A 23,231-nucleotide genomic window follows, 5' to 3' on the forward strand; every position below is an offset into this window, starting at 1 on the left:
TACGTCCCAAGACATTCGATATGGGAATGTTACGGTACACTGTTATGTGTGCCATGACTGTTAAAGGCCAGCATGCAGTGTGTGTAGCCACGTTTTCATTCACAAATTAGGATGTAGGTTACCGTTGAAGACCATAAGAAGATGAACATAAATAATGTTTTGTGCTGGAGATGAACCGTCTTATCGTACGTAGTGTAAAAAACAATCAGGGCAATCTGCTGTAACACCACATTGACTTCACTCGTGCAAAATTACTTGATGACGTTGGCTCAACTCGGTGTCTATGTGCTTTGAAAACTAATTTTCTTTGAGCTTGAAGCATAGTCGATATTCACATGGTGTAACAGTGATCACCGTGAAGGCACAGCGGCAACAGTACAACTGTGGTTTGTCTCATCATATTAATTAAGGACATCATTGGCTTCGTCTGTGGTTATCTATTTTGTATTTAATGGAATAAACACATTTCCTCAAATGTGGTATAAATAAGTTAACCCTACTTGACCCATGCTCCTGCATCGCTCTTTACTTCACTATAAATTATTGCTTGAACTCTAAGTAGAGCCAATACTTAATACGTAGGAAAATATTCTTAATGTCTCAAGAATTAAAAAGAAATGAATCATCCCTTTCCTAGCGAAGAGAGTGTTAGTTTATGGAAGTTACTACATAAACCTTATGCGTACATCTTCACTGAGAATAAATATTTCGAAATGTTTGTTCGTACTGCTGTCTGCGGCGACTCCACGTATTATGATGATGTAGTCGAATTTGGATTCTCACTCCGGGTCGTTCAACACATCTAAACCTGTCACATGGAACAGTGGCAACACTCTCTGCCGTTGCAAACCTATGAGTTTTCGTCCTTTGAATTGTGCGATTTTTAAAAATGCCTTCCCCTCCTCCCTCAAAAGAGTTGATTCTCTGCTTGATGCTGTCAAGGTTCAAGGAAAGAACGATCATCAAAATAGCACATTGGCCGAAACAGTCCCAGATGCGTGTGTACTGAATAAAACAGTGTTATTCTTCTGGCACACATTTCTACAGGACACTGCCGTCACAACCCGTGAACTAAAGTTTGCACACGATGTTTGTGTAGTTCGTAATGTCCTCCAGCTTGTTGACATAGTATATCTTATCGAAGATAACTACTTCGAGCCTCGCCCCCTCGTTGCCTAGTATTAGGGAGCCTTCAATGACTTCACGGACACGGATTCGTCACTCGCTCTGGAATTCCTAATAGTAAGAATCAATAAATAATTTTGGTCAAAATTCTCATGGATTTCAGATACATAAATTCATTAGTATACTGTGCACAACAAGTTGGTCTGCAAGACAAATATTTGGTATTTCAACATACTTTAGGAGCGCTCTGAGAAAATTTACTCGTTCTTCTAAAACAAAAAATAATGAAAATTTTGTCAAACGTCACGGCATGATCGGAGCAATACTCATAAATTTGTGTTGAATTTAGGAACTAATGTTCCTTTGTTCGTTAAAAGTAATTTTTTTCTCAAAAAGGGCTTTTAAATGTGTATTATTACATGCCTCGTATATCGAACGTCGCGCGCTCCGTAGGATTCAATGGTAACTCGCCGATGACGTAGCGGGTCGCATAGTCATCACTGGACTGAAAGTGAACCTGAACTATTTTCAACTTGAAAACTTTTGGAATTGAAAGTCTTGAAATTTCATGTTTTACACAGAAAATCCGGTTTTTGGAAAATTTCTCCTAAAAATATTGATAAACCGCATAACAGTAGTTTAAATATATCAATGCGCCATTCGATGATAAAATCGTTCTATTTTTAACCGTTTTTCGTCTAAAATGAAAACAAAGCATTTGACTATAATTTGCCAATAAACGTAAATATATTTGGTGCAAACTGAGTAAGAGAGGCATGTAATAAAAACATTATAGCCCAAACAAGGGACTGTGTACCCTCGGGGCAGGAGACCATTTGCCCTCCTTACGGCGGGCAAATGGTCACCTATCCTCGGGCACATAGTCCCATGTTTTGGCTATAATATATAATATCGGTTACTAGTACTAAATATGTGATAGCGAGGTCTGCGAACGTTTTGGTTCAACGTTAGATCGAAATATTTTTTGGTGAAACTGATTGACTGATTGCCAGCATTGAAATAAAATTGGTATTTTAAGATTTCCGTCGTTGTTAATTATATTGGTCCGACTGAATAAAATTCGTATAATGCGGAAATCATGAAAGCGAGACACAGTCTGAAAATAGCCTGGAAGATCCGTGGCTTGAGACAGCCCGACTTGGAGAGACGGATCTTCGGGTCAAGACATGTATACCTTGTGAAGTCAGTACCAATCTCCTTTAGTACGAAAGAGCATTGCTGGAATGGGACAAAATTTGATTGTAAATGGTTTGGGAACTAATTCAGTGATATTATAAAAAAATAGTCGCAGACTTTCATTTGCCAAGCGGTCATTTTGTGAAGGATTACATTTCTACTTGGATTAGCATACCACGGTCCCTCGGACCGTGAGCATACCTATGATATGATTAGTCCCAGATTTCAGGAGTAAAGCAATGTTATGTTACAAATCACTTGACTCGCTTTGCCTTAATTTTATTAACGATTGTTTCGCCCCTGAAGAAAAAGCCTTATTGATTGATTGATTGATTTATTGATTGATCGATCGATTGATTGACTGACATTTATTTTCAGAACACTCTGGGATGGCGAGATATGGAAATGGGAGAGTTACATGAGAGGCAGACGTCCACTGCTGTACCGGACAAGCAGAATAAAAATTTAACTGACTTTGGGACGGAACATACTCAAGCTGAATTCTACCAAGGGTCAGGATGCGCAAAGGCAAGGTTCATACCATGAACAGTTAGCACGAAGAAAATAAGCAAAAGAAAGTTAGAAGAAAGTGATTGATGAATCTTTTTATCCTTAAAAAGTCTAAAGACAACAGGCAAAACGTCGTCTATTCCCATAAGAGTCTTCTCGGCATATCTTGGACAAAACGGTTTTTTATGAAAGCCCCTCATGTATCAGGTGCAATTTATCATCTCGGCACGAGAACTTTTAAAAGTTATTGACTGCCAAAGAAAAAAGTAGTGGTCATAATGTGATGCCCGGAGTAATATTTATGCAACATCATTAAAGTCGTCAGAGAGTCAAACAACGTTATTACAGCGACTTAAAAAGTATGTAAATATAAAATGATATTCCACGGTAAACTTCCACATTCTCTTAGCGAAGTCTGTTTTTGTTGAAAGTAATAGTTTAAAAGACATAATTTGGGACATGAGTATATCATAAAACTGAACATTATAAACGACTTCAACTCTTGGGACATTCTCTTTTGATGAACTTGAAATGTATGCACGGCTGACACGTGAACGTCATTAGATTTCTTCATTTCGTTGAGCAAATCACTTAAGTCTTTGGATGTTTCTGTTGTATCTAACGAGTGGAACATTCCATGTAAATGCACACGCCAACTCGGATGCGTCTTTGCGACCAAAGTGACGTAATACATACTGGTAGTACATGTAATTTCTTTTCTATAGCGCCCCCTCTCCAGACTCTGAATCCACCAAGTATAACCACATAACGTGTTTTGTCACATAGTCCAAGGGTTTCGATTTCGAAACTGTGATGACATAACTGATATTGTATTAATCTGGATATTTATTCGTTGGTCACCTTGCAACCTTGATGTTTTCTTTAATTTTACACTCTATTGTCTTCACTTACGTATTGAACATCCATTGAAACGGGTCATTCAGTGCATCAACGTAACGTTTACTGAAGGTAGTCACTTGTGCACTTCAATATTTTAGATAAACTTCATAAAACAGATCACCGTTTCGCAAATTGTCGTTAACAGCTTTGACAGAGTAATAATTATATTGCTTTGATCATTACAGAAAGTAGGAGACTGCATCACATCCTTCTCCGATTGGTGTATCAAATACGCAAGACCAATAAGATGGATTCTTTACACAGTTTTCGTTTTGTGTTATTGTGCCTATTTTATCTATTCATGTTGGTATGATTTTGAAGCTGCGCGTGCCTTGTTCATTTTCACTTCACTGGCGCTGCTATACTGGATCTACGCCCTCATACGGGATAGATATGGTGATATCATTTGGAAAAAGTGTATGTTGCCATGTTGCGGGATACTCAGCAAGTATTGGTACATCTTGAAGTGGTAGGTGTTAATCTGAGGACTCATAAATTTACCCATGTTAATGTCATTACGTACTAGTAATGGGAGTAGGTCAAATTGTATATTTTAGTTTTCATATTATTTGAAGGCACTAAGAGGAGAAAGCAAAACTTAATTACTTACTTTCACGTCATTTAAGTGGAATGAACAATTCATGCTGACTAACGAGAAGAAACTTGCTCACAGATTACATCTACACTGCCTAGATTTTGAACCGTGATATATCGAGACATACAGTACTGTGTAATTTGAAATGTTGCTCCACTTTGATCCTTCACACTTTTAACGCGATCGGAACTAATTTGGAAGAATTGGATTTTCATATTTTTCAGATATCTCAAAAGTGTTAGGTGCCCTATAGCTGAATGTTGCAATATTGCAAATTACCCATATAAACAAGTGTATAACGTAAAAAGAAGCAGATAAGCTTACATTTGCAGGTTAAACTGACATTACTTCACCATCCAATAATCCCAAATTAGTTCCAATCGTGTTTTTATAATATCGCTCAAAGGACCATAACTACTATTGTTGCCGTTATAATCATCATCATCATCATCATCATCATCATCATCATCATCATCATCATCATCGTCATCATCAACACCATCATCATCATCATCATCATCATCATCATCATCAACAGCAGCAGCAGCATTACAGTAATAATAATAATAATGATGATGAAGATATTTATTTATTTAGAGTTTTAAATAATTACATTAGCAATCTTCATTTACCTCACAGGCCAGTATATCTGATATTAATTGCCGGACTGATAGCGTTCATAATCTGGGAAGCCAGAGATTACCCTCCGCAGCTGATGTCAGCTTTGGGAGCCTGTGTATTTGTTGCATTTGGTTACATCTTTTCCAAGTACCCAGGCTCTGTGAGTACGAATGTCCACCAGTAAAATAACCGTCGAAATATCGAATGATGCAAATGTATGGATAGGTTAATGGATGGATGGATGGATGGGTTGATGGACGGATGGATGGATGGATGGATGGATGGATGGGTGGGTAGATCGATAGATTTAGATTGGTAGATATCTGATGGATATGTAATTGGTTTGGAGTGTAGGAATATGTACAATGGAAAGCCAGTAGGTTATCTCCGCTGACCTGACTATTCATGAGACTGTGTGTTCATCCTGCAATTATGTCAGTGTACATCAGACACGTACTTCTGTCCTATGGTCTTTCAATCTGTTCAGAGCATGTGATAATAATAATTTGCATTTGAATTTAACAGGTGAGATGGCGTCCTGTCCTCTGGGGCCTGGCCTTTCAGTTTTTGTTAGCACTTGTTATTTTGCGTACATACGTCGGATACACTTTATTTGCCTGGATTGGAGATTTTGTTCAAGTTTTCCTGTCCTTTTCCGATTATGGTGCAGAATTTGTATTTGGAGAAAATTTCCGAGACCATTATTTTGCTTTTGCGGTAAGTATGGGGCCATGAACATGACGTCATAATTAAGAACACAAGTAATTATCAGAAAGCATTCACTCTTAACACACCAGGAAAGGCTTGGAAGGAAAGCAACTAGGAGCTCGCTCCTTGAAACGCCAACAGGTGTTTTCAGAAATTCCTATATACGGGTATTTGTGCAAATGGCTGATTGTAAATTCAAGGTCGACCATATTAAAAAGAATGACATAACACAGGAAATCAAGAAATGAATTTTATTGTAATAGAGTCTTTCATTGACGGTAATGGTGCCAAACCGTTTTACTTTGATAGACTATTGTGATATTTATGGATGATTTTTTGTCGATTGTATTTCTGAATGTACTCAACTATCTCATCCAAAGTGTTTTGGTAAGCCTAAGCCGAAGCGTTTCTTCACGTCTTGCACAAATCTCTCAAAAAAAATCCAGTTCATCTTAACGTACGTTATTCAGAAATTAACGGTTCCACAAGACTCCGTTTGCAGCTTGGCCATTAAAAACTATTGTGTTTCTTTCATTGCGCCATTCGCTAGCAAGTCTCGAGTGACTGTACTGGTCACTGTAAGTTTGTCGTTGTGCTTCTTGAAATATTCACTTGTAAATCTTCAAGGAAGAATGCACCTAGGGGACAGATATTCTGACAAAATCTTACAACACCTTTCTGGTTTAGGCCTACCGCTTTTGGGATTTATTTTGGAGCGCTTGGAGAGAATAAAATGTTTGTCTTCTTCTTTTGCAAATCGACACTTAATTTTTCGTCATGGAGCTATTTCAGAAATGGTGACCATTTTGAATTTCAAATATCGGTAATTTGTAGAAGCAGGGGCTCCCAGAATCACTGGCTGCATAATACGGGTAGCTCATTTTAACCGTTGTGAAATTTCAAAGCCACTGACAATAATGACAGTTAATTACTTGTGGACAAATAAATTCGGACTACTAAGCGTTAAACACATAATGAATATGTTGATGAGTCTGAACGCTCAGCATATTGCTATGAGTTATGATTTTCTACGGTATTTTGGAAAACAGCCAATGAATTGGAGCATTATTGGACGGAACTTGAAGCAATCAGGTCACTTTTCAACGAAATGGAGGGTGAAGCTCGGGGCGAACTTGAGAATACTCGACTTTTTATTCCCCATGTCTTCTTAGCACGCATTCATACCTATTTTATTTCTTGCCGTCTCAGAATGACTTGATGGTGAACCTAAACATTTTTTCCCAACAGGTTCTTCCAGTTACCATATATTTTGCTTGTTTCATCTCAATATGCTTCTACACGGGTATCATGCAATGGGTCATTATAAAGATCGCCTGGTGTTTTGAGAAAACCATGGGAACAACTCCGACAGAATCTCTTAATGCTGCTGGCAATATATTTGTTGGACAGGTAAGATACATCAGTGATTACAAACATCAACCAGCGGCTTTCGATTAACTGTTTAGACTGTTAGCAAGTAGCAAGAGTTTCCAAACCTCTCTACAGTGTTGCTGAGGATTATGGAACGCCGTTGCTGCCTTCTGAGGTTTATTTGCTGTATTTGATGAGATGACATCAATATATGATTTAGTAATGCCTTTATATGATTAGGTCGTGTCAATATATGATTAGGTGACGCCTTTATATTATAAGGTTGTATCAATATATCATAAGGTGCTGTTATTATATAATTAGATGACATCAATATATGATTTAGTAATGCCTTTATATGATAAGGTTTTGTTAATATATAATTAGGTGACGCCTTTATATTTTAAGGTGGTATCAATATACCATAAGGTGCTGTTATTATATAATTAGGTGATATCAATATATGATTTAGTAATGCCTTTATATGATAAGGTTGTGTTAATATATAATTAGGTGACGCCTTTATATTTTAAGGTGGTATCAATATATCATAAGGTGCTGTTATTATATAATTAGGTGATATCAATATATGATTTAGTAATGCCTTTATATGATAAGGTAGTGTCAATATATGATTAGGTGACGCCTTTATATTATGAGATGGTGTCAATATATCATAAGGTGCCCTTAATATATAATAAGGTGACATCAATATATGATTTAGTAATGCCTTTATATTATTAGGTAGTGTCAATATATGATTAGGTGACGCCTTTATATTATGAGATGGTGTCAATATATCATAAGGTGCCCTTAATATATAATAAGGTGACATCAATATATGATTTAGTAATGCCTTTATATGATTAGGTAGTGTCAATATATGATTAGGTGACGCCTTTATATTATGAGGTGGTGTCAATATATCATAAGGTGCCCTTAATATATAATTAGGTGACATCAATATATGATTTAGTAATGCCTTTATATTATTAGGTAGTGTCAATATACGATTAGGCGACGCCTTTATATTATGAGGTGGAGTCAATATATCATAAGGTGCCCTTAATATATAATTAGGTGACATCAATATATGATTTAGTAATGCCTTTATATGATTAGGTAGTGTCAATATATTATTAGGTGACGCCTTTATATTATGATGTGGTGTCAATATATCATAAGGTGCTGTTATTATATAATTAGGTGATATCAATATATGATTTAGTAATGCCTTTATATGATTAGGTCGTGTCAATATATGATTAGGTGACGCCTTTATATTATAAGTTGGTATCAATATATCATAAGGTGCCCTTAATATATAATTAGGTGACATCAATATATGATGAAGTCGTGTCAATATATGATTAGGTGACGCCTTTATATTATGAGGTTGTGTCAATATATCATAAGGTTCTGTAAATATATAATTAGGTGACATCTACATGTGAATACGCAATGCCTTTATATTTCGAGTCAATAACAGTATATGATTAAGTTGTGCTTATATATTGTTAGATCACAGCAATATATGAATTGAAAAGGCCATTATATTATAAGGTAATGTAAATATATCATTTAGTAGCGTCAATATATTATGTGTGCACGCCATTATTATTATGTGTAACGTCTTTATTATTGTACTTGGGCCTCAGCCCAAGTACATTTGTTTTCATTCCGTGGGAAAAAACTCTGTAAGGTATAACCATTCCTGGCTGAGACCAGGGAGGGCAAAATGTCTTGGCTTCATCTTTCTTGGCATAATAAATGGCGTAATGATGTTAACTGAATGGAAGTGCTGCTCTCAGCCAGTCTTGAATAAGTGAGATGTGAATATTAATGCTTCTCTATCTGAGTTTTTGCCACAAAATCTTCTGAATATAATCAAAATGTGCATCGAAATGCAACAATTAATGCACCCTCCGTTTCCTAGGCGATGGCACGACCCTTGCTACACCCACTGGACGAGCCAAAGTGGGAGGGGTAATTTCAGTTTGGTCGAACAAGAGGGCTCGAGACCAGAATTTAACATTTAAACTTGAAACATGTTTAATCGCTGACAAGATGTGGACTAGTGTTAACCGAAGTAAAATTGTGAAAAGGAAAGGTTTTATATCCCGGACACAATGAAAAACATTACGATTGGAAACTGTACCCCCAGTTGAGAATAGTAATGCCCACAGCGATGGAGAACACTTATCCTTGAGCTGAGAAAACCAGACCATCATTTCGAAATAGAGCTGCAGATTCGAGAAGCTCGTTCAAAATAGCTAGGTACACCCCAAAGGGGTGGTTTCGAGTTTTGAGGGCAAATTTCGCCTCCTTCATATAGAATCGTACGTTTGTTTTTCCAGGAGAACACACCATTTGACACAAAATTTGCATGTAAAGGGGTCGCCAGTAAGCACGTGGTCAAATCTGGCATAAGAACAATATGAAATGTTGGGTAAAGCCAGTCCAAAATAAACTGATTTGAACTTTTGTGTTTTGTAATTTATACCACTGCAGTAACATTACCTTTTTTTGACAACATCACACAATGTAATACGTTTTGAAACTGAATAATCCGACGTATTCTGTGTCTCCTTTGCTAAAAAATACGGTATGCCGATTACCATGTAAGGAGATGATGACGTCAAGACAGATTTGTAGTGTGTTTGGTCCTGGATGGTGCACGAAGTTTTGTCAAGGTAGCTTGTGTATTTATTTCCTAAATGGGAGAGATTAGGGTCGATCTAAACGAAGGCCGAAGAATGTTATGATCCTCTAAGCGAGCTGAACTCTAACGCGAATGGTTGGATAATTTGGAGGATGTCTAGAATGATTAGTCTCATTAAGATTATTTGGCGGTCAGTATTGAATTTCAACTGCGTCACAAGTTTGCGAAATGAGTATTCCGTCGAACGGTCAACGAACGATATTTTAGAAATCTGGAGACATGGCACATCGCATTTTTATATTAATATTTTATATTTTACAAAAGATGTAAGAAGCAATGATTTTGTCGAAAATTCTGAAAAAAATATAGGAAGATTTGATCGCGAACACATTTTCACTTGGGGTCAACTAGCTCTGCGTACGATGCTGTGTGTTCCGCTACAGCTAATCGCCCCGCTCACCACAGCCCTGCAAAGACCCGTACGCGTACGTAGGGTCGGTGACTTCAAATCCATTTTGGGACTTGACGTAAAAAGCCAAATTACTGCCGAAATTCAGCGTTCTTGGGCCCAAGTCGTATCCCAGCCTACCTCAGCTACTCGATCGCTTCCAAAATGACAGTCTTTTATTCACTTCTCGTAAATAACCGTCGATGTCGGCAACTCTCTCGCTAGCCCTGCGTACGATGCTGTGTGTTAGCTGTACCACATAGCATCGTACGCAGGGCTAGGGGTCAACAGGTATCTGCTGAAGTGCGGGCTGCGGGTTAACGGTTGCGGGCTGCGGGTTGCGGGCTGCGGGCTTTTAGAATTATGGCTAGATTTCTAATATATGTAATATGGCATTTAGTATATACGAAATAAACCTTTAGAAGGTGTCTATTATCAATAATCATGATCAGGTCTATCGTACAGTATCCCTTTTCCTGCCAAGTCCATATTTCACCATCAGGTCAAGATGGTTAAAATTAATGAAACACAACATATTCCATATGATGTATTTTAACATAATACTGTACATTTGAAGGCTGTTGAAAAATAAATGCTGTAAACTTGATTTTGGACTAAATATGCTATAACAGACCAAACCAAGTGGGTGAAAATACGTCAAGTTTCTGAAAAAAAAATCAAAATCTGCTAAATAAAAGCGGCGATTCCGAGGACCACTTTCTTTATTCCGACCTGCCTGGCCATTACAAATAATTTCGGATCTGAATCACTTTTCTTTCTTGCCATGGATGTCAGTGAGAAATAATACCAGACTGACAAAAAAAATTCGCGCCTCGGAAATGTCGCCACTTATCGCGGAATGAAAATTGTTACATTTCTAGTATCAGGCCATAGGAAGTAAATTCTTTGTAATGCATCCATTCACAATTCGGTTCCAGGGCAACACATACAGAAAATTAAACAATGCCTACTTAAATGCAATGTGTAAGTTATAGAAAGATTTGACTTCAAAAAGCGTAGAAGTGATGTGTATTTAAATGCCTTGTATTTTTCATGAAATCTTTAAAAAGAAAAAGACGTACAACAAAGGACTTAGTTTACTTTGCCGTTTCGGTTCAACCGAGGTCGCGACCGCAGAGAACGACATTCCGCTAACATTTTACGCGAGAATTTCAGCGGGAAAAACACACCGGTGCGTTGACTTATTTTCAGGAATCGATCTAATAGGAATATTTTTGAATGAGTTTGTGTTCTGTAGCTCTCAATAATTGTGTATCTCTTAATATCATGAACGTGGTATGACTTGCACCTGCAGTATGATAGTCGCTCCATGCATTTGATCTAGCGTGACTATGAAAAGTTTCCTAGGACTATTATCGTGTTCACCACAATAGAATAATTTTAAACGGCATTGAAACGATTTTGAATATTGTGCTTTTATCGGCGGTTGAACTAATCTGAAGTGTGAGAAGGGCATGGCATTCTATGAAAAAGTAACAAATTATTAGGCGTGTCCAGTTTCAACGAACTGAAGTTCATCTCCCAGTTCATCTGTGCTGTCAACGATCCGAAACTTACTTTTAAACTATCCATCCTAATCATAACATAAAAAGTTAATATAGCGAGTTGTTGTGAAATCTGTCTTGTGCTCATATTGTTACTCATCCGTGTTCAGTCATATCATTTCGAAAGCTTCGATCGGCAGTGCGCTGTGCAACGGCGAATGTTGGATGGGAAATGGACTGTTCTGACGTTGGTGGCGCTTTACCAGATGTAAGCTGAAATAACGGCATTATTCAAGAAGTTCACGGCTTTTATTCCATAAACAAATACATCTAGATACTATTTTGGCATTTATTCTAACTACTACCGAAAATGATACCGAAAATCACGCATTTTCTTATGCCCGCAACCCGCAACCCGCAACCCGCAAAATAGCGCATCCGGGGTCAACATGGGGTCGCAGCCATGTTGCCTCAAAACTTATTTCTGTCTGCACTCAAAACTCAAAAATGTCGGATATGAACCTGAAAAATCGATGCAATTTTGTCAAACTTCGGCGAAATTTCAGCATATAGACAAAATTTCATCTAGGTAACTAGGTAAATTTACTGAAATTTGATCGACAAATAATCCTGAGCTTGAACGTGACAGCTCGCCTTCTCCGGGAAGTCAAGTATCCAGCTGCTCACACACAGTTGCCCATATGGCCAGGTTTATGAGATTGTTTTCAAGCGACGGCGGCAGACCGTACGGGGCTCTGGATATGAACCTACCGCCGGTGTAGCTGTAATAACTGTTGCGTTGTTTTTAGTGCCCACGGACGAAGTCCTGGGGGAGTTATAGATTTGGTCATGTCAGTCCGTCCGTCCGTCCGTTCACGCAGATATCTCAGACATGCCCTGGTCAATTTATTTCAAACTTTGCACAAGAATAGTACCCAACCCCATACAGATGCACGTCGATTTGTTTCACAATGCGATCGAATTTGGCCGTGTTAGAGGACTTTTTAGTTTACACCTCCATAGACTCCCATGTTTAAGGCAGTTCTCCATAGACTTTCATTTATAAGGCCAAGAAAAATAAAAATTTAGTTTCTCATCGTATTCATATTGCCTAAAGGATGCAGTGACACAGTTTTTTGTCCCCACGGATAAAGTCTAGGGGGCTTATAGATTGGGTCATATCCGTCCGTGAGTCCATCAGTGAGTCCATCGGTTCACGCAGATATCTCAGACATTTTGACAAAATATCATGTGACCTTGGTGACCTTTGACCTCAAATATACATTATTGTCCATAACTCAGTAACCACAAGTGCTAAACCTTTCATATTTGGTATGATGGGACACCTTATGACGTCACATATTGTACCTCATTAATTATGCGCATATCTAATTTTGAGCGAGCCAATAGAGCTAGAGGTCTGATTTTTGGTATATAGGGATAAGTTAACAATATAATTTGTTTGACAAAACGTCACGTGACCTCAATGACCTTTGACATCAAATATACATATTTGTCCACAACTCAGTAACCACAAGTGCTACACCCTTCATATTTGGTATGATAGGACACCTTATGACACCATATATTGTACCTTATTAATTATGCACATATCTAATTTTGAGCGAGCCAATAGAGCTAGAGGTCTGATTTTTGGTATATAGAATAACTTAGCAATACAATTAATTGACAAAATGTCACGTGACCTCAATGACCTTTGACATCAATATATATATTTGCCGCAACTCAGTAACCACAAGTGCTACACCCTTCATATTTGGTATGATGGGACACCTTATGACACCACATATTTTACCTCATTAATTATTCGCATATCTAATTCTGAGCAAGCCAATAGAGCTGGATGTCCGATTTTTGGTATATAGGGATAACTATAGGGTAGAAATCTAAATATGCCCATCTAAATATTAGACATCTACCATCGAGAACAAAAGAAATTTGCTGTAATTTGAATATTTAAGGAGTTTAAGCAATTTCACTATAAATAAAGAACCCCTGCCTCAAACTCCACAAAAGTTGCTAGACATATTTTGCCGTTGTCATGCCATTGCTTCGTTTAATAACCAGTTAATCAAATGCCTAATTGACAGGAGGAAATTCAAGACCATATTTGAATAGTAGTACAGTCCTCAAAATTACTCTATCTCGGCCCAAGTACTCATTGCCTTCAGCAATACTGCCTTGTTATGTTTAAAGTCATTATATGATTATATAGAGGGCGCCCGCCTTCGGACACTTCCTTTGAGCGTGCAAACTTTCATTCGCTTTGCCCGACGCGTGAGTTCCTGACATATGTACATCACTCAAATCTCAATGGATGGAACGGATTTTATGGGAGTTGGGACTTGGAAATGTCTTGCAGAAATTCACAGACGAATGAGTCGATCCTTAAGTAGTGATCTCATCATCAGATGGACAGTTGGAGCGTCTTTGCGGGAGTACGATTGGTGATCGTTCAATACTCCTGTGTAAGTGCGAGAGCACAGTTGCACCGGACGAGAGTGCGGCGCAAGTGTAAGTGATCCCATCGCTGCTAGCAGTGCAGGTCTACAGTCAAATTTGCGACGAGATGTATCGTATTTGTCGATATGTCGTATTTCTGCAGTAAACAATGTAAGACCATGGAGGTAGCAGTCTACCTCCATGGTAAGACGAGGGCGGACACGGCGGGAGAGACGTCAAACATGAAGTTCGATCTTGGATTTGACGGTAACATTCTTGTGTTTAGCTGATCGAAATACAGCTGTATTTGTTGTGTTTAGCTAAACACAAGAATATTGCATTCCACGATCTAGTCGTGGAAACGCAGCTATCTTTTGGCTGGGTAGACAAGCGTGCGTCGCTATGCGGGTCATCAGATGCAGATGGTCAACGCCGTGGCGGTGTTGACCTTTTGATGATCCGCATAGTGAAGCACGCTACCACGCCAAAATATGGCTGCTTTTCCACAACTATGCACGATCGAACTTATGTTTGACCACGGTCCCTTGGTGGAAGGACTGTGGTTTGACGTCTCTCCGTGTCCACCCTCATCCGACATTGTTTACTGCAGAAATACGACATGTCAACAAATACGATATATTTCGTCGCAAATTTGACTGTATACCTGCACTGCTAGCAGCGATGGGATCACACTTGCGCCGCACTCTCGTCTGGTGCAACTGTGCTCTCGCACTTACACAGGAGTATTGAACGATCACCAATCGTACTCCCGCAAAGACGCTCCAACTGTCCATCTGATGATGAGATCACTGCTTTAGGATCGACTCATTCGTCTGTGAATTTCTGCAAGACATTTACAAGTTCCAACTCCCGTAAAATCCGTTCCATCCATTGAGATTTCAGTGATGGTTCCCCTCAGGAACTCACGCGTCGGGCAAAGCTAATGAAAGTTTGCACGCTTAAAGAAAGTGTCCGAAGGCGTGCGCCCTCTATATAATCATATAATGACTTTAAACATAATAATAAAGACGTTACACATAATAATAATGGCGTGCACACATAATATATTTACGCTACTAAATGATATATTTACATTACCTTATAATATAATGGCCTTTTCAATTCATATATTGCTGTGATCTAACAATATATAAGCACTACTTAATCATATACTGTTATTGACTCGAAATATAAAGGCATTGCCTATTCACATGTAGATGTCACCTAATTATATATTTACGGAACCTTATGATATATTGACACAACCTCATAATATAAAGGCGTCACCTAATCATATATTGACACGACCTAATCATATATTGATGTCACCTAATTATATAATAACGGCACCTTATGATATATTGATACCACCGTATAATATAAATGCGTCACCTAATCATATATTGACACGACCTAATCATATAAAGGCATTACTAAATCATATATTGATGTCACCTAATTATATAATGACAGCACCTTATGATATATTGATACCACCTTATAATATAAAGGCGTCACCTAATCATATATTGACACTACCTTATCATATAAAGGCATTACTAAATCATATATTGATATCACCTAATTATATAATAACAGCACCTTATGATATTTTGATACCAACTTATAATGTAAAGGTGTCACCTAATTATATATTAACACGACCTTATCATATAAAGGCATTACTAAATCATATATTGATGTCATCTAATTATATAATAACAGCACCTTATGATATATTGATACCACCTTATAATATAAAGGCGTCACCTAATCATATATTGACACTATCTAATCATATAAAGGCATTAACTAAATCATGTATTGATTTCACCTAATTATATAATAACAGCACCTTATGATATATTGATACCACCTTATAATATAAAGGCGTCACCTCATCATATATTGACACGACTTAATCATATAAAGGCATTACTAAACCATTTATTGATGTCACCCAATTATATAATAACAGCACCTTATGATATATCGACACCATCTTATAATATAAAGGCGTCACCTAATCATATATTAACCTGACCTTATCATATAAAGGCATTACTAATTCATATATTGATGTCACCTAATTATATATTAAGGGCACCTTATGATATATTCATACCACCTTATAATATAAAGGCGTCATCTAATCATATATTAACAGGACCTTATCATAGAAAGGCATTACTAAATCATATATTGATGTCACCTAATTATATAATAACAGCACCTTATGATATATTGATACCACCTTATAATATAAAGGCGTCACCTAATCATATATTGACACAACCTAATCATATAAAGGCATTACTAAATCATATATTGATGTCATCTCATCAAATATAGCAAATAAACCTCAGAAGGCAGCAACGGCGTTCCATAGAGGCTAGTTACCCGTAGCACTGATAGTACAGAACAGACCAGGAATGCATCAGCGGAAACATTTGCCCCTTTCAGTGCGCAAACTGGTCTCGAATTCCAAAAAACAAAATCTGATTGTTTTAGAACTTGTTACTGTAATATTTTGCGAGGCATGGTTCAAGGAAAAGCGAAAACATGGCACTGATTATATTCTAACCTTTCATTATTTTAGACTGAATCTCCCTTGCTGATCAGACCCTTCTTAAAGTACATGACATTATCTGAACTCCATGCTGTAATGGTCGGTGGTTTTGCAACAATTGCTGGCAGTGTACTCGGTGCATATATTGCCTTTGGCATAAGTGCATCGCACCTTATCTCGGCTTCAGTTATATCAGCCCCAGCTGCTTTGGCAATGGCCAAACTCTTCTATCCGGAAACGAGATTTGACAAAGCTATGGACCAAAGTGATGTCACAAAGCAACTGCAATCTCCGTAAGTAAACATAACAGATACACTATGTCGTAGGCTTTTGACACTACATCACGGTCCCTCCACAAAATATCAGCTATGATATGTAAGCCACGGTCCGGACCGTGTGTAAGCTTATACGCGATGGCTGTAGAATGGCACCAAAAGCAGACTCTGACACGTTCTCCTGGCATTTTATGAATTACAAAGTGGATTTATGCCATGTAGAATTATTTTCAGTTAACTGTTATTTCAAAGAGTGATACTATTTACATACTGATAAATTGGAATTAAATTAATGTCCTCTTAGATTTAAGTTTAAACTCCAGATGTAGTCTTGATTTCATGCAATTCTAGATTCAGCAATCAACATTATGGACTGGGCGAGCTTTATACATGTTATATATGAAAAGCCAGCTTGGTTAAGGTAGTGTTCCTCAAAAATGAAATTCATATAAAGATGAGACTGAGTGGTTTGGGTGCTGGATCTCGGGTTGCTTAGCAACCTGGAATGTAACGTTTGCAATCCCGTACATGTTTTGTCATGTTATCTCTTCTGAACAATAGTGCATCTCATTTTTACTCTAGTGAAGAAAGGAATTTTTTAGAAGCTGCAGCAAATGGTGCTTGTCAGGCTGTCCCTTTGGTTGCAAATATCGCAGCAAATTTGATCGCTTTCATTGCCTTACTGGAATTGTTCAATGCTTTTCTTGGATGGGCGGGTGGAATGGTTGGCGTTCCACAGCTTAGCTTTGAGGTGAGAATACTGTTATTAACACCAATGTTGTTTTTTCTCTCAATTTGTTTATTCTTCAATCAACAAGAACGCGCAAAAAACATGAAAACAACATAGGAATGCACACAGAGATAAATGCACAGCTCAGTGTTTCTCTAGTATTTTTGTATAGTAACAGTTCTGCGGTATGACTTTTGTGCAGCAATGCACAGTTTTGACAGCTTAATATGACAGTGCCATATGTGTGCAGTTCTGAATGGAATGTTAGTGTCAATTATTTTACAGTTCTGTTTTATACAGCACTGTGTAATGAACTATCGTCGCGTATTTTTGCGGAATTTTTTCATTTTGTTTCCTCGTCAGCAGAAAATGAAGTTGACGGGGCGGGTCTGAATTGACGCGCGCGAGGATGAAAAACGAACTTTTTATTTTTCTTTGCTTAATCGCATGACAAATACAGAAACTTGCAAAATTATTTAAAACAATCACTGATATTTCTCCCCACTGACCAAGATAAAACAATACACAAAAGATTAAGCTTATATACATATGCAGACAATGAAATATGATAGTATGACATGCTACCAACAATAGCTATATGAATATATATATGAATATATATATATATATATATGAATATATATATGAATATATTTTTACGGTGAAGATATAGATGTTTACATTTAGTCCCCTCAAAAGCACTTTAACCGATGCTGTTTGTATTTCATCTATGGTAGAAGTACTGGTAGATCCTTAGTCGTTTTACCAGCAGTATACTGCCAGTCAACGGTAAAGCAATCATTTACCGGTCAGAATTTTGGATATATGCGTAGTACTGGCAATCCTTTGACGTCTTTCCAGTATAATTGCACCACTCAATTACAGTGAACAAATAGATGAATAGTTTCACTGAATATGATGCTAGTTCAGGAATAATATCATACCGTGAACCATCATCGATCTCAAAGACAGACAGACAGACAGAAAAGTCAAGCTGATTGCTTTGCATTAAGGAGGCAAACTTGCAAGTACTGTTGAAAGAATAACGCATTATTTTCAACAGTACCTGAATTGCTATAGGTATTTGTGACACAGGGAGATCCTATTTCCAAAGGTTTTCAGCTCATGGGGTTCTATATTGAGATAAGTCTATGTACATACATACATACATACGTACGTACGTATATATGTATGTATGTATGTATGTATGTATGTATATATGTATGTATGTCCATTGGCTGTAAAATAGGAACTAGGTTTCTTCAAATAATGATGAAATTTGCATATTGAAAATTCTTTGGGAAATTTCATCATTTTTTGTCAATCCAATGCTTTTAAAAAACACTTTAGATTCCAATATTTGGCACAAATATAATGTTTTTATCAGCAAAATGAAGTCAAACGTATGTATGTATGTATGCATGTATATTGATTCTAATTAAATGGGAGCACTATTTTTGCTACTATTTTTAGTGTTTAATAGCTTCATGGAATATTTGTGTGGAATACTTCTTTCAATACATGTTTTTTTCAGATTGTATTACATGATGTTTTAATTTTCACTTTTTACAGCTAATTTGCTCTTATCTATTTGCACCTGTTGCACTTCTTGTTGGCATCGAGCCAGCCGATTGTCAAATAGTGGCAGGTTTGATAGGAACCAAACTGTTCATAAATGAATTTGTGGCCTATGAGAAACTATCAGAACTAATTTACAATCGGGAAAATGGCCTGGAACCTCAAATTTCGGTAAGTCATATACTATTGATAGCTTAACACTGTAACACAGAATTGTTTAAATGATGTTGAAATCTGTATATGATAATTTTAGGGACAACTTTTCCATTTTTGATCATATACCATTTTCTCTAATACAGCTTGAGTAACAACAACCATGAAAGGAACTTAAGTTTGTCATCTACCTTATTTGACTGTAAAAGAAATATATGATTTTTTGTACATTACAAATGGAAATGCCTCGTCTTTGTGTCCCATTCATATTCTACATAATATACCAATTTAGGCAATGGTAGTTGAGAAAGCATTAGAAAAAAGTTAGTGATCCTTTTTGTAATCACTTAATCAAATACTCTTCCGACTCCCCGGCTCAATAAATGGTGCTAACATAGATAAACTTGAATAGTGTTTATTCACTTCCAGCTTTGCCAATCATCAAGACCGGTCCGTCCCACCAACCCACCCATGCATACAATCCCACTGACCTACTCATCCTTGTCATGTTTTATTTTATTAAAGGGGGCGCTGCACCCAACAAAGCTTATTTTGATCAAAAATCACTTTTTTGCAAATAGCACCATTGGAACTAATTTGGGATAATTGGATGGTGAAGTAATGTCTGTTTAATCTGCAAATGTAAGCTCATCTGCTTTTTAGTCCCCGCCCGAACCGACGAAGTCGGGCGGGGACTTGTAGATTGAGTGGCGTGCGTCCGTGCGTCCATAGTGATATCTCAGACATGCCTGGACTGATTTCTTTGAAACTTGGCCGCCTTTTTGTTTCATGTCGGTGGGCATTATGCAGCTTTAATACGGACTGATTTTATTTTAACTTAGCGCAAAGACAATACACTATAACACAAACATCTAAGATATGAACAATGTGTGGAGATGCTTTCCTGTATTACATTGATAAATATTCAAGGACTAATTCTTAAATTGCGATGACAAAATAGATTTATTACATTTATGGTTGACAAGTTTTACATTTATGGGTGATTTTTTACTACATTTTATATGGTTACCATTTATTACGATTATGGTTTGTGTTTTTTGTTACATTTATGGTCGATTTTTGTCACATTTATAGGCGATATTACATTTATGGGTGCATTTTATTACAATTATGCTCGTTACATTTATGGAGATTATTACATTTATAAAGGTTACAGGGTTCACCTTTTAGCTTGTCAAGCAGTCGTAAGTTGCTTGATAAAGAAGTGTTGATTTATGCAAATGTATGCAAATCACCCGATTTCCTGGCTTCTCATTTTTCCCAATTTCAAGATTTCCAAAGAATTTTACTTAATTCTGGCGGGGTCAAATTTTCTGAAATTTTCACATTATGTTCTTTGGCTAATTGTACTCAGCGAATAGCGAAATGACGAAATCACGATTTTTTCAAATTGCACAATGAAGAAATAATGATACTACACATAGAGAAATTACCTGCCACCTAGAGTACCGGTATGCTGTATAATGAATGTTAAGCCGAAATACCCGGGGTGCACACTGCAATCTGCACGGTGGATTCCAAAACCCATGTGTATGCCGTGCAGGTTGGAAATTGATACGAAAATCTGCTGAGTTTCATCTGAACAAAGTCAAATTCAATGAATCTGCACATGTTTTGATTCTCAACATCGAAGTTTAGCACCGAAAGTACGATAAATTCGGCGAAATCGCGCGATCGCGAACCCGGAAGTTGACAGCGCACAAAACCACGTATACCTCGAGGCTTAGGGACAGACCATTAGATTTTGGGAGGGGGTGGTCACGATCGGATTGTGAAAAAAAAATTGTACAACTGAAAATTTCAAATTTTCTTTTTTTTTCAAATGAGAATAGATGTGCAAATTATTTTTCTGAGTCTTGCAGATTTATTTTACTCAATTGTGTTCTAAATATTTTGTTTATTTTGCAATGTAGTGTACGTGTGAAGATATCCCCCCCCCCCAACTTTCTGTTTTGATTTTTTTTTTTCCGTTTCTGACCACCCCCTCAAAATATCTAAAGATTTGTCCCTTAGATCTCTTGTACCAAGATAAAAGTGTTTTGCGTAAGCGTGCACGCGTACACGTAGTTTGGCAGGAGTATGTGATAAAACGGTGGCCAAACAAATAAACTAAACCGACAATGGTATCATTGCTAATCAGTGCCTTTTCTCTATACTGCAAAACACATGCCAGTAATAAATTTGTTGTGGTCGAAATACTATTCATGTGACAGAAAATGACTTTGGTCAGTTTGGAAAAAAACATATGCCAGCTGTTTGTTCAGTCACTCGAGAGCGATGTTCAACATGGCGTTTTACATGCAATGTTGTACTTGTAAGAGTAGGAGACGATTATAAAGCATACTCTAGGTGGCAGGTAATTTCTCTGTGCGTTGTTTCTTTATTTGTTTATTTTGATATTTGGAAAAAATCGAAAATCGTGATTTCGCCATTTCGTCATTTCGCCATTTTGCTATTTCGCCGAGTACAATTACCCATGTTCTTTAAATGTTATAGAACACAACAACAATAAAGTTCTTACATTTTGAATAGGAGGCATTTTAATTTTGCTAATCATGTTTTTAATCACTTGTTTTGATTGTCACTTTTTCAACCCATGCCATTTTAGAATGAGAATAGATAATGCAAAATAAAATAGTCGTTTTTACTACATATACCACAGGGGGCTCTTCAACCTTGTTTTACGTGTGTCTGTGTTTGTTTGTGTGTGTTTGTGTTTGTTTATTTGTTATTTTTAATAAAATAACAGTGAAAAGCTCTTTTGTTTATATTTGTTAATAAAGAGTAGTTTAGTGATTTATTTATTTATTCATTTGTTTATTTGTATGTATTTCCGATGGTTAGGGTTAGGGTTAGGGCTAGGGTTAGTCACTCCCCCATATATGTAAAGTAAAGTAAAGTAAGCCTTTATTGAAATCGTATCCCAGTTGGGATCTTGATCATAAAGTACAATAAAGGTTTTGCAAAAACAACAATGAAAGAGTATATATAATATATATATAAATATAGATATCTATACATGAAGTCAACATATTAAAGGTTCATAAATAGTTTACTTTGTCTTTTTCATTTTGTCTTGTCTTAGTTTAAAACATGTATGTATGTATTTTCCCAATTCACATAGTGATGCTTTATCTGTCCTTGAAAAGATGCTTACAAGGTCTTGTGTGCCTCTGAATGCGTTTTTACAAATGTTTAGTTTACTGAAAAAATCATGCCTAATGTTTGTGTATCCTTTGCAATGAAAAAGAAAATGTATCTCATCTTCTACTTGTTTGTTTTGGCAAATTGGGCATGCTCTGTCTATGACATCAAGGTTTCTATATCTACCTGTTTCTATGTGTAGTATGTGTGCACTAATGCGTAACTTGCACAGGGCTGACCTGTGATCTGGGTTTTTTATAATATGAAGGTAGCTTTCGAGAGAGAAATCTTTTTTCAACTCTCTGTATGTGCGAAGTTTATTTTTATGGTGCCCTTGTCTGGTATCATCATGAATCAATTCAAATGCACATTTTTCAAATAGCTGTTTAACTTTTACATTAAAATTAGTTTTAAACTGTTTGTCATTTTCTATCTTTACATTCATGGCATCTCCAATATTTACGAGCAGCAACGATTGTTTAATTCCTGACACCCAATTATCTGTATGTGCATTGTCCAGTTGACAACCCAGATCATAAGCCTCACGAGTCAGTGTTGTATCTGCTTTCTTACTTATTTTTAACCAATATTTGACCATTTTGTGTTATGCTTGAAACAATTAGAGGATATCTACCAAGTTCCATTAAACATGCTAT

The 23,231-nt window shown here is 36.9% G+C and overlaps 1 protein-coding gene across 1 annotated transcript in view; it reads left to right on the plus strand.

The window, feature by feature from the left end:
* Positions 1 to 23,231, plus strand: part of LOC139122122 (solute carrier family 28 member 3-like) — a 31,913-nt gene that overhangs the window by 264 nt on the left and 8,418 nt on the right. Inside the window, exons 2-9 of the mRNA XM_070687519.1 lie at positions 2,701 to 2,850; positions 3,918 to 4,201; positions 4,967 to 5,108; positions 5,474 to 5,665; positions 6,905 to 7,066; positions 16,705 to 16,967; positions 17,532 to 17,700; positions 19,252 to 19,428. Coding sequence (XP_070543620.1) covers positions 2,701 to 2,850; positions 3,918 to 4,201; positions 4,967 to 5,108; positions 5,474 to 5,665; positions 6,905 to 7,066; positions 16,705 to 16,967; positions 17,532 to 17,700; positions 19,252 to 19,428 — 1,539 coding nt within the window. The remainder of the gene's footprint in view (positions 1 to 2,700; positions 2,851 to 3,917; positions 4,202 to 4,966; positions 5,109 to 5,473; positions 5,666 to 6,904; positions 7,067 to 16,704; positions 16,968 to 17,531; positions 17,701 to 19,251; positions 19,429 to 23,231) is intronic.

This window comes from Ptychodera flava, chromosome 21 (genome assembly GCF_041260155.1).
Source record: "Ptychodera flava strain L36383 chromosome 21, AS_Pfla_20210202, whole genome shotgun sequence".
Classification (NCBI taxonomy): Eukaryota; Metazoa; Hemichordata; class Enteropneusta; family Ptychoderidae; genus Ptychodera; species Ptychodera flava.